This window comes from Molothrus aeneus, chromosome 14 (assembly GCF_037042795.1).
Source record: "Molothrus aeneus isolate 106 chromosome 14, BPBGC_Maene_1.0, whole genome shotgun sequence".
Lineage (NCBI taxonomy): Eukaryota > Metazoa > Chordata > Aves > Passeriformes > Icteridae > Molothrus > Molothrus aeneus.
The window spans coordinates 11694219-11708566 of record NC_089659.1 but is presented as its reverse complement, the minus strand read 5'-3'; the positions used below and the strand labels follow the sequence as shown (position 1 = coordinate 11708566).

Here is a 14348-nt window from a genome sequence, read left to right as displayed (position 1 = left end):
TTTCTGGCAGAGTGCTGCTCCTGCAGTTGTTTTAAACATCTGTTTCTGGTGTCCTTGCAGATGATGAATCGAGCACGCAGGGAAAGTCAGAGAACATCCTGGAGAGCCTGGAGAGAAGCATGCATCCAGAGCTGATGAAGGTATTGTGTTTGCAGGATCACTCTCCCCACCCACAGCTACTTCTGTCCAGCTTCTCTGGGAGAGGGATTTTCTGCTTTCTGTGTCTCCAGCTCTGGGCAGGCACCAGGTCCTCGTGGGGTCTCTGTTATCCCACCTCTCTGTCTCACCCATGGTTTGAGGCTGAATGTTCCTCACCTCCAAGTGTGGTTGCCTGCTTCTGCCTGCTTTTTTCCTTCAGCACAGCCACATCTCTGCACTGTCCTTGCACCATGGCAGTGCTTTGTATCACAAAGGCAACCTGAAAAGTAATTCTTTTGTTTTGATTCAGTTCCTTCCCAATAGCGAGTGTTTGCCTCTGTGTGGCCAGGCACTAACATCAATGCCTTCCTTTGTCCTAGTATGGAAGAGAAACAGATCAACTAAACAAACTGAGCAGGAATGATGGAAGACAAAACATCTTTTCTTTTGACCCAGAAGTCCAGGTAAACACTCCCACATTTCCCAGTGTGAGGTTTTGTTCACTGTGTCACCTCCTTTGTCCCCTTGCTTGGCCACAGGGTTTGCCTGCAGGAGCAGCATATTTTCCAGTGCAGAGCAGAAGTGCAGCCCATATTCCTGCCAGTGAGAGCAGAATGAGGTGCCAGTGCTCAGGCATTATGGCTCTAATACAGGGAAGAGTTGCAGCAGCCCCACACATGGCCTCCCTCCAGCTTTGCTGGCATTTGTGTGATCCATCTTGATGTTGCTGAATTTCAAACCAGGGTTTTCTGGAGCTCTGAGAAGTTCTCATGCTTGCAAGAAGAAGCCACAGAAGAGGTGTTGCATGGATGGCTGCAGTGCTGCATGGGCTCAGCACATCTGGTGCAGGGAGCAGTGGTGGCAAAGGCCATGGCAGGAGTTTACAGGGGAGTTTACTCCCTCAGTCTTCAGGGAGTTTTCAAATGTAGGGACAGACAAACTGAAAAAACCCCTCTGCTGTCTGGTGCACTGGAGTAGGAGTCATTGCCTATTGGCCTGTTTTCTTCTTGGCTTTGAACTTGAATTCTCTGCCAGGGTCCAGGTGTGGGATTTCAGTGGAATGAGCTGCAATTGCTGACAGAGTTTTAGAGAGCTGTTCCAGGATATGTCATGGTTTCTGGTTCTCCTTCTGGTTTGGCATGTTCACACCTGTAAAATAGAACATTCTGGTTTAACAAGGAAATGCAATTAGTCTTTAAAAGGTTTAGTTGTACGAAATGAGCTTTTCTCTTGGCACTTCTTTAGAGTCTTTAACAGAAGGAAGATAAGCATCCAGGAGGTGCTTTTTTTTGTTTGTTTTTTTTTTTTTTTTTTAAGAGAAGCTCTGAGAAGCTTCCTATATTCTAGTCAGATAATAAAAATGGAAATATTGCTCAGTGTGGAGCATCTAAGATAACTTCTTTTACCTAACCAAATGTTTAGGCTGAATTCAGTGCCCTCTTTCTATATCCAGAGTGCTTCATTCTGGTGTGGGTCAGTTGGATCTGCTGTAACCCCAGGCATTCAGAGTCTTTGCTCCAGTCAGTGCTGGTACATGCACACTTGTGTGCCTGGTGCTAAGGAAACTGGGAGCAGGAATGTATACCTGCAATGTACTTTCCTCATGAAAAGAAAATAAGGGAAGCAAAAATGCCTGCTGATATTTAGGGGTGTTTGGTAGCTCTGTCCCCAGTGGCCAGCACAATGGGTGTGTCAGAGGCTGAGGGTCTTTGGTTGCTGTGTGGCTGCTCTTTGAGGAGGGTGGGTGTGGAGGCACAGGCCAGGCTGTGCTGGGCTGGGGAGGAGGTGATGATCATCGAGCCTGTTTGGATTTCCCAGCCAGACACTCTCTGCTGTTTCTAGCCATACCAGTTATTGCTGTGCAGCTGCACCTGCCTTCCACTGTGAAATGTTTACAACCCCACGTGTGCCTTGTCTGTATTTCAGGCACAGGGGCCCTCTCTAAGCTGGCCACACCTTCATGGTGGAAGGCACTTTTCTGGTTGTTGTCTCGTGTTCCGCTTTCTTGCCCAAGCTCTAAGTGGTGTTTGGGAAGATCCCCTGGGTTACAGCAAAGCAGGAAGGAACTGAAATCATTCTGAGGTTTAGTTTGCTGTGCTCTACAAAACAGGTTGCTAAAAACTGATACATACCCGTGAATCCATGTCCTGAATACCTCTGTGTAACACCATCAAATCACACTCATTTGTGAATGTCTTGTACCTTTCGGACCACTTAAAAAAATTGATAAAGATAGTATTGGCAGTAATGTGATGCCTTGACATTATTCAGGGGGTTGTTTTCTTTTTTAATGAGACCAGATGTGTTTGTTTGCTGTCTAGAGACTCGATTTCTCAGGGATTGAGCCAGATGTGAAGCCTTTTGAGGAGAAGTGCAGCCGTCGCTTCATGGTTTGCTGCCAGGACTTCTCCCTCAACCTCCTTGCTCAGCTGAGTGACAGAGCAGAAGAAGGACCCACCAATGTAAGGGAAGCTCCAGCATGTCCTGCTTTGTCTTTTTTCCTCTCACCAGCAAGAAAATACCTTGGCTAATTAACCTGTGGGGTTAAAATGATCCCATTTTGCCATGAGCACCAGTGGGACGTGGACAGGCAGTGACTGCTGGCCCAGAGTCCAGAAACGTGTTTGGAGACAGGTCTGAGCTGATGTGCCTCAGCCTGCTGGGAAGCTGTGCTTCAGGGGCACAGGGAATGGGGACTGTGTGTCTGCCAAATTCTGCATCCCTGTCAAAGTCCTGCTGGTAAATGATTAGGGTCCATCCTCAAACCACTCATGGCTGTGTTTTATTTTGTTTCCCCTAATGGCAAGGGATTTCCCTGTTCTGGAACCTTCCTCTGACTCCCAGCCTAACTCTATTCACAATCACTTTATTATATGCATTTGTTATTGTGCCAAAGTTGTGCCTTAGCCTAAAAACCCTTGTATTTTCTGAGCCTCTGATGTCTGTGGGCAGCTATCACATCTCACCTCAGCCTTTGTTCTGCTGGGCTGAGCAGACCAGTCTCTTCCAGTCTTTCCTCCCAAAACAAATCCCTGCTGTCACATCCTGTGCTTGCTCTGGCTGGAGTCAGCCCTTTCTGCAGGGGTGCAGGCCACAGGGCAGGCAGAGGCACCAGCACTGCCCCATCTCTGCTGATGCTGCCCTGTCTGATGCCTGGGAGAATCACAAAGGCTTTTTTGTGATGGTTTCATATTGGCAGCTCACAGCTCTGAGACACAGCACCAGGCTCAGTAACTCCCAGCAGATGGATGCATTGCTAATAGCAAAGATTCTTGTTATCCATCCTTAATCAGGTCCAGAGTGAGACCTAATCAGCACATTTTCAGCATTGATGTAATGCCTCCAAGTCATGCTGGAATGTCTTGGGCATGCTACAGTTTTACCTTCAGGCCTGCATTTTTATCTTTCCATGGATGCACGCCTACTAGGATGTTTGAATTAGAAATACATGAATTATTGCCACTTGCCTGGTGCTGTCAAGGTCAGTAGCTACAAAGCAGTTAGCAGATTTTGCACATGCATTTCCTCAGCAGTGTCAGCCTTGTATTTGAGCTCTCCTGGCTGGGAAAGCTAACTTTCCTCCTGGGATAGCATCTGAGGAGCATTTTGAGTGTCACAGTTGAGCCATCCAGAGTTGCTGGACTTCGGAAAATAAATACAGTGATCTTTAGTAGGTGATAATAAACACTCTTGAGCTGATTTCTTATTATTATATTCTTATATTCCAGTAAATTGAGCTCATCTTCCTGACTTCATAGTTTACCACTTAAGTAAAAAACATAGATTTCATTCTTTATATTTCATATGAGTTTATTCAAACTGACTAGATCAAAATGCAAGAAGGTGCAGGAAAAAATGGATCTGTATATTCATAAAGCAAATAAACATGGATTGTGTGTCACTATAGTGGATATTTTTTGCCCCCAACGAGGGAGAAATGATGAGGGAGGAGGATTCCATCTTATCAGAAGGCTAATTAGTTACTTTATTATACTATGTTATTCTACATTATAATACATCTATTACATTACATCTAAACCGAATCTGCCAAGCACTCAACTGCACACGACTGCACAGAATCTTGTGACTGTCACCCAACAGTCCCAACACACACACACACACACACACCTGGCCCTCATAGGCCAAGGAAACAAAACACCACCACTTTGGGTAAGCAATCTCCATGTTGCATTTTACTGTGGCACAACAGAGGCACAGCAAATGAGATAAGAATTGTTTTTCCTTTCTCTGAGGTTCAGAGAACGTGAATCTCAGAAATATTCTTGGGAAGTCGTGCCTCGCTTTTCTCTGTGAAGAGAAATGTGGCTACATCTCACAGTTCTGTAAAATGCTGGTGTACCAAACTAAAGGAACAAAGAGGAGCAGAAGGTTCCCAGTTTCCTTGTCAGGGAAAGCAGTGCTGTTGACACTCTTGAGCCTGTGCTGTGCATTTTTTATGACACAGATATTCAATCCAATTTCCAGGTTGAGCCCTTTTTCCTAAGCTTGGCGTTATTCGACCTGAAAAGTAACTGCAAGATCTCAGCTGACTTCCACGTGGACCTGAACCCCCCCTGTGTGCGGGAGATGCTGCAGGAGGGCTCAGAGCCCAGGGCAGAGGGAGCCCCGGGGCAGGGCCCTGGGCAGAGCCTGGTGCACGGCGTCCCCGAGTCCTGCCTGCGCTACATAAAACGGGTCAGTGCCTCGCCTTCTCCCCCTTCTGTGTCACTGCTGGGCCTTCAGTGACTTTGAAGTGTGTTGTTGTGCTCTGTGTGGTAACCAGAAGCCAGCTTTTCTCTTGAGTTTTAGTCAGTGTTGAAGTTGCCATGCAGGGCTCGCTGGCAGCGATGGGCAAAGCGCAGGGAGAATTTTCCAAGACTTGGCCATGCTCAGGCCTGGTGAGCCCCTGTGGCCCATCCCCAGGGCAGGGTGTGTGGGGTGTGGGAAGGGGCAGGGGGATGATCAGGCCAGACCCTGTGGTGCACACTGGGGTCCTGCTGTGTGACAGCTGCTGCCTCTCTGTTGCAGGGGGTGTTCTCCGTGACCAACCCGCACACAGAGATCTTCCTGGTGGCCCGAGTGGAGAAGGTGCTGCAGGGCAGCATTGCCCACTGTGCAGAGCCCTACATGAAAAACTCAGACCCTGGGAAGGTACTGGCTGGTGCCATGGGGGCATCAACTGAGTGATGCTGTCTGCTGCTGCTGCTGCAGGGGGTGGAGGGGGTGAAACATGGGTTGTTCTGCAGCTCTTTGGTTGCTTGCTGGCAAATACAGGCTTTGTTCATTCTGTTTGCACTGTTCCCAGGCTGGCTTCAGTTGGGCTGTCCTGGGAGACTTGATTCCTTCCCCTGGAGAGGCAGAGGATTGGAAAGAGCCAAGCATTTGGGGCCAGACCTTTCCCTATTAGACTTCAGCAAGCCAAAGCTGGGCTGGGCTGACAGGAACAAGCAGGATACTTCATCTCCAGAATGAAGTGTCTGCATAGAATCATGGAATCCTTTATCTTGCAAAAGCCCTATAAGATGATTGAGTCCAACCATTAACCCAGCCCTGTCAACTCCACCACTAAACTGTGTGCCTAAGCACCACAGCCTCATGTGTTTTAAATACCTCCACAGCTTCTCTGGGCAGCCTTTCCAATGCTTGACAACCCTTTGAGTGAAGAAATTTTTCCTGACATCCAAGGAAGAGGCCTTACTGTTTGCCACCAGCTTCAGTCTCTGCATCCATGTGGAGCTGATGCTGCCTTGTTGCAGCCAGTCAAGAGTAGTTCCTGAAAAGTCAATTCTAGGATACCTGGTAATGATGGCATTCCCTTGGCACACTTTGTATAGGATGAGCCAAGTGCAGTCAGTTTTGGAAAATACATTTAACACCTTCTGGCAAATAGAGCACTGATAAATAGCCTGGCAGTTCAATCCTGAGGAGGTTTAACATGACTGCCCACAAGGTGTGCTGCTGCTGCTTTGCAGACTGACAGCTGTGGGTGCTGTGAAGGGACACACAGGGATGTCTGTGAGCTGCACTGGTGCCTGCAGGAGACAGGGAGATGCTCTCCCTGGAGACTGCAGCATCCTTCACTGCTGTTCTGGGGCAGCATCAAGCCCTGGCACCTCTGACCTGCCTCTCTGTGTTTTGCAGACTGCCCAGAAGGTCCATAAGGTGGCCAAGCAGGTGTGCAGCCGTCTGGGGCAGTACCGGATGCCCTTCGGCTGGGCTGCCAGGTCAGTGCCTCACCTTGGGCTGGGCTCTGCCCACACTGGAGCCGCTGCTGCTGCTGCTGCTGCTCAGAGTGACCTGGGACATGCTTAGGAAAGGGGCCAAGTGACTGAAGTCAGTGAGGTTGCAGCTGAGGGCAGAGTTTGGCTCCAGCTCCCAAGAAGGAATTGGGATTGACCTGAAATGCTCTATCTAGAATTAGAAACAAAATATTAAAAAGTAAACAGTTCTAGGTCTGGGAAGGCAGTAACCTTCCTACTGACCTGCAGCTACTGCTATCAGGGCAGAACATTGCTGGGGACAAAATACACCATCCCATGCTACCAAGGGAATCACTGCAGAAATTCCCTCCTGGCACCAGCCACTGCCAGGGACAGGATGAGAGCAGAGGCCTTCCCAGCCTGGCAGTGGTGGTCAGATGGGTTTGTTTTCTGTCTCAAACTCTGCTTTAATTAATGTTCTTGAGAATGGCTGGAGGTAGTGATCCCATTCCCTTGCTATTCTTTTACTGGGACTCATAAGTATGTCCATGCTAACTCTTAAATCTCAGTCAGAGGAAGGCAAGTTCATCTACTGCCTCCTAGTGCTAAATTGCATTTTGGTGCTGTGAATGACATGGGAGCACAGAAAGCTGTCACAGTGGCTGGAGTTTGGGGGTATAGTGCTTGCAGTGTGTATTCTTGAACTGGGTGTTCCTGTGGTGCTGGCTGCTCGTTTTTGAGATGGTGGTTTTGGGATGCAGCTGGATCCTGGCAGCCAGCACTCAGCCCTCTGCCAAGGGGACCCTCCCCTAATGGTGGGCTCTGGGTGGGCATTGACTTAGGCTGGCTCCAGGTTTGTTCCTGCTGGGTAAAGAGCTGCCTTTGGACACCAAGGAGCTGAGTGGGCTGGTGCAGGGAGCTCTGCATCTCTGGAACATTTCCCCTGTGGGTCTCAGAGGAAAGTGCTTGCACAGAAATGGAGTGCAGATGCTTTAATGTTATTATACACAGACACCTATTATTTTCGAGGGCAGAGATTCTGGTATTCATCCAGGCAGACTCCAGTCTCCTGCTCTGACTCCAGGAGGAAGCTGGTGCCCGTCCCCAAACTGGTTTTTATTGTGCTCTCCTTTCCTAGGGGGATTTCTGTGCTCTGACCCCATGTGCAAGTGGGAAGGTGCTTTACCACTAGGTGTTAGTGGGAGGGGATGGAAGGGTGTTTGTGATTGTGGACCAGGCTTGGAAATGGGCTGAATGTGTCCTGACCTGGCTGGAGAGGGGGGAATGGGTAATGATATCCTATGTGATTTCATGTGACAGCTGCAGCCTGGGTGGGGTCTAAGCACCAGGCCAGGGTGGGAGAACAGTCAGGTCTGTGCTACTGGGAGCAGTCAGAGGCCAGTGAAGCCCTTGCCTGATGAGCTGCCTTTCAGATGTGTCAGAGACCTCAGTGTCTGTGTGTTTACCAACATTTAGAAAATGCACCTCTTTGTTTCTGCAGGCCAGTTTTCAAAGACTCCCAGGGCACTCTTGATGCTGATGGAAAATTCTCACCCCTGTACAAGCAAGACAGTGGCAAACTCTCAAATGAAGATATGCTGAAGCTTTTAGCTGAGTATAAGAAGTAAGTGCAAGAGACTGGTTTAGGGGCTAGGCAGACATTTAACATACATTTTTAAACAGTTAAGTGTAAGCATGAGATGGCAATTTCTAAAATATTTGGAGGGTAGCAAAAAGTGCTGATGATGTGCTCAGCACCTGAGCTTTTAAGGTTCACACTCTTGATCCTCTCTCCCTAATACAGACCAGAGAAGACAAAACTGCAGGTCATTCCAGCCCAGTTAAATATCATCATCAAAGACATCCCACTGGACTTCACAAGTAAGGATCTTGGATCTTATCAGAACTGCTGATGGCTTGAGCCTCAGAAGTTAATGCTTCTAGGAGGGGTTTTGCTGTTGCATTAACAAGAGTATCACAGGGCTGCCATCAGAAATGAGTAATTCAGCACAACCACTGACTTGTAAGTCTTTCTGATGCATTCTGTGGAGGAGATGTGGTCCAAGTGCAGAGATTTACCTGAGAGATTGATCCTGTCTACATTTTGGTCATCTCATCCTAAATCTGAAGGAAGCCAGCTGGCTGCTTTTGCACCAATTTCATATGATATTTTGATCCATAACTTTGTAGGATATCTGTATCTGTATCATAACTTTGTTTACAAATGTGGTCAGTGTGATTCTTTACCTTGCATTTAAAGAAACTGAAGCAAAGAAAGGACCTGTGATGTGTTGAGTGTAATTCCATAGGCTTTTGGCAACTCCTGTCACAGGTTATGTAGGCTAATCTCCTGTCCAAAAGGCTTTTCTAGTGGATCTAATTTTTTCAGTTCTTATTCTCTTACAGATTGTTTCACAGCTTCTTACATTCCTATAAAACCTTTTGAGAAGGGCTGTGAGGACGTTGCAGTTGAAGTGGAGGAGCTCGTCCCAGAAGTTGCAAAATACTGTTACCCCTTCACTGTCTACAAAAACCACCTCTATGTCTACCCCCTGCACTTGAAGTATGAGAACCAGAAGGTGTTTGCAAAGGTGAGTGACCTGGGGAGTGACCCTGGGAGTGACCTGGGGAATGACCTGGGGAGTGACCTGCAGCCAGGCTTGGTGTGGACCAGGGTGATCCCTGCTCATGCTCCTGTTCTCCCTCATTTCAGGCAAGGAATATTGCTGTCTGTGTGGAGTTCAGGGATTCAGATGAAGCTGATGCCAGGCCATTAAAGGTGGGTTAACGTTACCTTTTAACAGGGCTGCCATTTTGGGTGCTCTGTACCTGCCACGCTGAGCAGGGCAGGAGAAAAGCACTGAGTTTCCATGGTCACTGGTTTAATTTGTCCAGCTGATTTAGGGTGGCAGGACCCTGAATTCAGCTGTTCATTTGTGTTTGCAGTGCATATATGGCAAGCCTGGGGGCCCTCTGCTGACCACGCACGCCTACGCTGCCGTGCTGCACCACAACCAGAGCCCCGAGTTCTATGATGAGGTAAAAGCAACCTGGGAAACAGCAGATTTTCCTGGATTCTACAATGCCAAGGGGCTTTTCAGGACACCTCTTTTTCCAGGGCTGGGTGAAATATGGGTAAAGATAATCACCAGCCCTTTGCCTCAGCAGAAGGGCTCAGCAAAGCCATAGCCTTTGTCAGTTTTTAATTGTCAGTCTGTTTTCTGCTGTCTTTACTGTCACGCTTTGTGCACTCCAATCACACACCCCCATTAATAAGTAATGTTGCAAATGTGATGGAAATGTTAGGAGTTATTTAAGGTGGGTAAGAATGTGTCTTGTGTAACTGCATACAACATAACATTTGTGAAATGAAGTAGAACTAAAATATTACTCCACAACTAAAAATACAGTCTGATCTATCATGATATCATTTTAGATTAAAATTGAGCTTCCAATTCACCTCCATCAAAAGCATCATTTGCTTTTCACCTTCTATCATGTCAGCTGTGAAATTAATACAAAGGCAACATCGAAAAAACAAGACACCGTTGAAACTCAAGGTATGTTCAATGCTTAAATTACTTCTGTTGGAGTGTAAAAGGCCAAGATAAAACAAATGTAGGGACATGAAAAGAAAGTGATTAACATACCAGACTATATGAATTTTCTTTTCTAAAAGCAGCCTAATATGAAATTGTAGGTCAAAAATGGAATAAACTCCATGGTTTTAGTTCATATTAAATCTTAAATTTTTGCTGCAGTCTGACAACTCTTTCTTTATGTTCCTGACTTGCACAAATGTGCTGTTGTCAGGCAAGCCACCAAAAACCCTTGCTGTGAGATCAGGGTCTCAGGGGCTGATCCTGGCCACACTAGGCACGTGCACAGCTGGGTCCCACTGGCTGGGAAGCCTCTCCCTCCATGCAGCCTCCAAGGACCCTCACCATGGTGCACAGCCATGGCTCATGCACTGTTCCTGCCCCTCACACCTGCGCCTGCTCTGGGCTGCGTCCGAATTGGGTTCAGCAGCTAAAAGGTGCTTTAGTGACACTGCTGTGGTTGATCCCTTGGACTTCCTGGGGTGAGCCAGAGCTGTTTTTGAGCTGGGCATGTCCCAGCGTGTGTGCTGACCCTGTGCCTGGTTGCCTCTGCAGTGGGCTTCTCCTGGGTGCCGCTGCTGAAGGACGGGCGCGTCGTGCCCCTGGAGCGGCAGCTGCCCGTGTCCTGCACCCTCCCCCCTGGGTACCTGGGCCTCCCAGACTCTGACTCACGCAAGGTAGGGTGCCCTCTGAAATGCTGAAATGGGCTTCAGTGGGAAAGGAGGAGTGTCTTTGTCATGTTTGCTGAAAAATCTCTTCACCGGGATTTCTTCTCCTGCGAAGCCTCAGAGAAGAATGAAAACAATAATAATCTGATTATTCCTGTTTTGCTGCTTTGGAATATGGTCTGGAGATTGTTTATCCAACAGGTGGTTGTTTGATTGGTTTCATGTGAATTGTTTTGACTTAATGCCCAATCACTGGCCAGCTGTATCAGGACTCTGGAAGCAGTCACAAGTTTTCATGATTCATTCTTTGTAACCTTCTGTCTGTATCCTTTCTCTATTCTTTAGTATAGTATTAATATAATATAATATAATATAATATAATATAATATAATATAATATAATATAATATAATATAATATAATATAATATAATATCCTAAAATTAGCCTTCCAAGAACATGGAGTCAGATTCTCAATTTCTCCTTCGTCCTGGGGACCCAGAAAATACACAGAGGAGGGAAGCTGAGCTTTTGTTACCACTGTAAATTATGGGTTTCTCTTCGTGCTTTGCTCAGCTGAAAGGATTTCTACTGCAGGGCACTGCCAAAGCTTAAAGTTCTTTGGGGTGGGAGGCAGGACCTCTTGAATTCCACTTTCTCTGGTTATGCCAGTTGCAGAGGGTATTTCTGTGGCAGGCTGGGCTGTTGCAGATGGCCCAGAGCAGGAGAAGAGCCCGTGCTCTGTGTGCCTGTTTTCATGGGGAAGGTGGTGTTTGTGCTGGGGTAGACCCTTTTTCCAGTACCTTCTGAGCAGGTATCTGCACAGAGCCACCTTCTCACCACAGTCTGAAACCAAGTACTTGGATGTTGTCTGTTCACAGCAGCCCAGCATGGATGCAAAGTGGGTGGATGGAGCAAAGCCACTGTTTAAAATCAGAATCCATTTGGACTCTACCATTTACACCCAGGTAAGTCAAACACTTTAAAAACTTCCTGCACAAATGCAAAGGAAGAGACTGCTGTGTCTCTACTACAGCCAAGCCATAGCTGGTGTGGGAAAGAGAGCCCTGGTACCTGGTTTGCAAAGCAGCACTGAGATATTCCTGAAGCAGCATGGCTGGGATCTGCTCCTTGGCTGGATGGGGTGAGATAATTGTGACTGAACGAGCCTAGGGAGAGGCTGATGTTCCCTTGGCCAGTTGCCCTGTAACTGGCAGGACCAAGGAAACATTTGAGCAAATTACCTGCTTCAATGAGGCAAAAGAGAGACCTGGTGGATGTGAGAGGTTTCCCCAGAGAGTAGAATCATTAATGTTGAAAAAATCTATAAGATCACCAAGTCCAAACTGGTATTAGACATTTTATTAAGTTTAAAAAAAAAACATTCTCTGACAGCAGCAGACACAAGAAAACAGTCCTGGTTTCCCTTTGAAAGCAGTTCAGGCTGTTTTACCAAGTCCTGCTGTGTTCTGCTGTGTTATGGTAGTGGTGGGCTTCCCAAAGTTTCACGTGATGTGCAGCAAAGATCCCCAGCACATTCTCTAGGGCTGTCCTGTCAGCACTGCTCCTGGGGGAATGCCCTTGGCTGGATGCCATCAGCTACATTTACATTGAGAAAAAATGGCTTTCAGCATCTAATTCTGTTTTTGGAGATTTACTGACACTGTATAGCACTGAGAGCAGCATAGTAGTTATGCTTCCTCCCAAATTACATTTCCAGATGCTTTTCAGAGTTAAATAACCCAGTAATTAAATCTAACCTTGGAGGAGGAGGGAGAGTAATGGGAAGGAGAGTCTGCCCCAGATGGACAGTGGGAGGCTGGTGATGCAGTTTCTGTGAGTTGCAGCTGTTGGGAGGGTTTCTCTTTCTCCAGGCCAGTGTTGGCTGGGGACTGGGGCTCAGGGTAGTACAACCACAGCAGAATTTTAACACTGCTGGAAATTTTGTGCTTAATATTGAGGTTAGTTGGGAGCCAGGGGCTGGGCAGGGGATGGGTATGTTAGAAAAGACAGAGAGCAGTCCTGGGAGATGGCAGCTGGGCATCAAAAGTGCCACTGGCAGGGACATGGGGTTTGCTGGGGACATGGCCCATTGCTGCAGGAAAGTCACCAGATTTCCAAGTGCAGGCAACAAAGTAGGGCCTGACAGATGTTGAGGCTGCTGAACTGAACTTGTTTGTCTTTTCCAGGACATGCACTTGCACAAATTCTTCCACTACTGCCAGCTGGTTCAGGCGGGAGCTAAGGAAGTGCCAGGAGAGCTCGTTAAATACCTAAAGGTGAACAGTGCCTGTCACTGGGCTTCATTTGTGTTCTTACAGACTGTCAGCAAACACCCAGAACCCTGCCCTGTGGGAACACACCCTTGCTGGGGCCACTGCATTGTGCAGTACCCTTACTTTTGCTTTATCCTATCAGATGGGCTAGGATTTAAATTAAATGTTTTTTCATGTCCCTACATTCATTTTATCTCGTCAGACGATTTTCTGTGTGCTGCTTCCCTCTGCCTTCCACAAGGGATAAAACAAGCAGTCAGCATTGCTCTGCCATGCTCAGGGCAAAGCTCTCTCCTGGTGCACTCACACCCCTCCCTTGCTGCTCTAGGTTTGATTCAGCCCTTTAAATTCTAGCACAATTCCTTGTTTCCTGGAAGCCCCTTCTAAACGTAAGGTTTTTTCCAGGCTGAAAAAGATACGTGAGATTATCAGCCAGTTAAATTTGAGCAGAGGTGACCTATGACCTAGACCCAGCTTTTTGGAAATCACTGCAGCATGAGTAAGGGCTTTGGAGCAGGTCCAGTAAGGGCTTCTGCAGGGAGTATTATTCTTGGCTGTATACTGTCCTTGTTTCCTTCCATAACTGCCTGTTTTTGAGAGTGGTGCTGTAGCAACAGCTCCACTTCCAGTGGTGGGGATGTATCACCACAGGGTTACTTAATATGTGTCAGATAAGGTATAAATATTTAAAGAAATAGAAATAATGGCAGGTTTTGAAGCCAAGCACTAAAATCGCAGTAGCTTTGTTGTGAGCATTTTGCCAGGTCCCAGTCCTGCCAAGCCCCAGCACCCTCACTGGAGCCTTCAGACAGGGAGATAGGTATGTGCTAACCACAAGTGAGGGATTCTTACCCACCACCACCTCAACAATTTCAGTAATTTAAGTAGCTAGATACAGATTTAAAAACCTTTTGTTAGATTTGCAGGTTTGAAAACTGAAAATGAAACATGCTACCTTTCCTAGACTCATATCATGAGCTTCAGGCACAAGAACTCTGTGAGTTTGGTAGAGAGCCTGTGCATGAGACCATCCTGACCTTCACCAAGTGCCTTAAACTCCATTTTCAATAGGAAGCTATGCTCTTTGGAAAGAAAAGTCTCTCTGAAAGTCATTGGGCAGCAGTTTTTCATGCTCCAAAGGCATTTGTGGAAATGGGACTTCAAAAAACTGGCACTAGTGATGGGAAGAATTAAAAGCAAAACTTAAATTCTGGGCTTTTCAAATCAGATTAGTAGCATGTGACCTCTAATGAAGTCATATCTGCCTGGACACATCTGAAGAGGAGGATTAATACCTGCCATGAGTGATTTATGTTGCTCCCTGAAGGTTTTCAGCTGGGATGTGTCAGCTGGAAGGAGGCAGCAGGTCCTGCTATGGGTCCCAGATTTCCTGTCCTCCAGTGGGCTGAAGCATTTGCACACCCTGAAGCCTTTGCTGTCCCATTGCCACAGAAATGTCTGAGGACTGT

The 14348-nt window shown here is 47.2% G+C and overlaps 1 protein-coding gene across 2 annotated transcripts in view; it reads left to right on the top strand.

Annotated features, from left to right (window-relative positions):
* DOCK11 (dedicator of cytokinesis 11) overlaps positions 1–14348 on the top strand; it is an 85506-nt gene that overhangs the window by 32901 nt on the left and 38257 nt on the right. For both annotated transcript variants that reach the window (XM_066559650.1, XM_066559651.1), the window contains exons 9-23: positions 61–140; positions 519–602; positions 2460–2600; positions 4624–4833; positions 5167–5289; positions 6280–6362; positions 7840–7962; positions 8143–8219; positions 8745–8929; positions 9052–9117; positions 9285–9377; positions 9775–9898; positions 10493–10614; positions 11485–11571; positions 12793–12882. In XM_066559650.1, the coding sequence (XP_066415747.1) occupies positions 61–140; positions 519–602; positions 2460–2600; positions 4624–4833; positions 5167–5289; positions 6280–6362; positions 7840–7962; positions 8143–8219; positions 8745–8929; positions 9052–9117; positions 9285–9377; positions 9775–9898; positions 10493–10614; positions 11485–11571; positions 12793–12882 (1688 nt within the window). The remainder of the gene's footprint in view (positions 1–60; positions 141–518; positions 603–2459; positions 2601–4623; positions 4834–5166; positions 5290–6279; positions 6363–7839; positions 7963–8142; positions 8220–8744; positions 8930–9051; positions 9118–9284; positions 9378–9774; positions 9899–10492; positions 10615–11484; positions 11572–12792; positions 12883–14348) is intronic.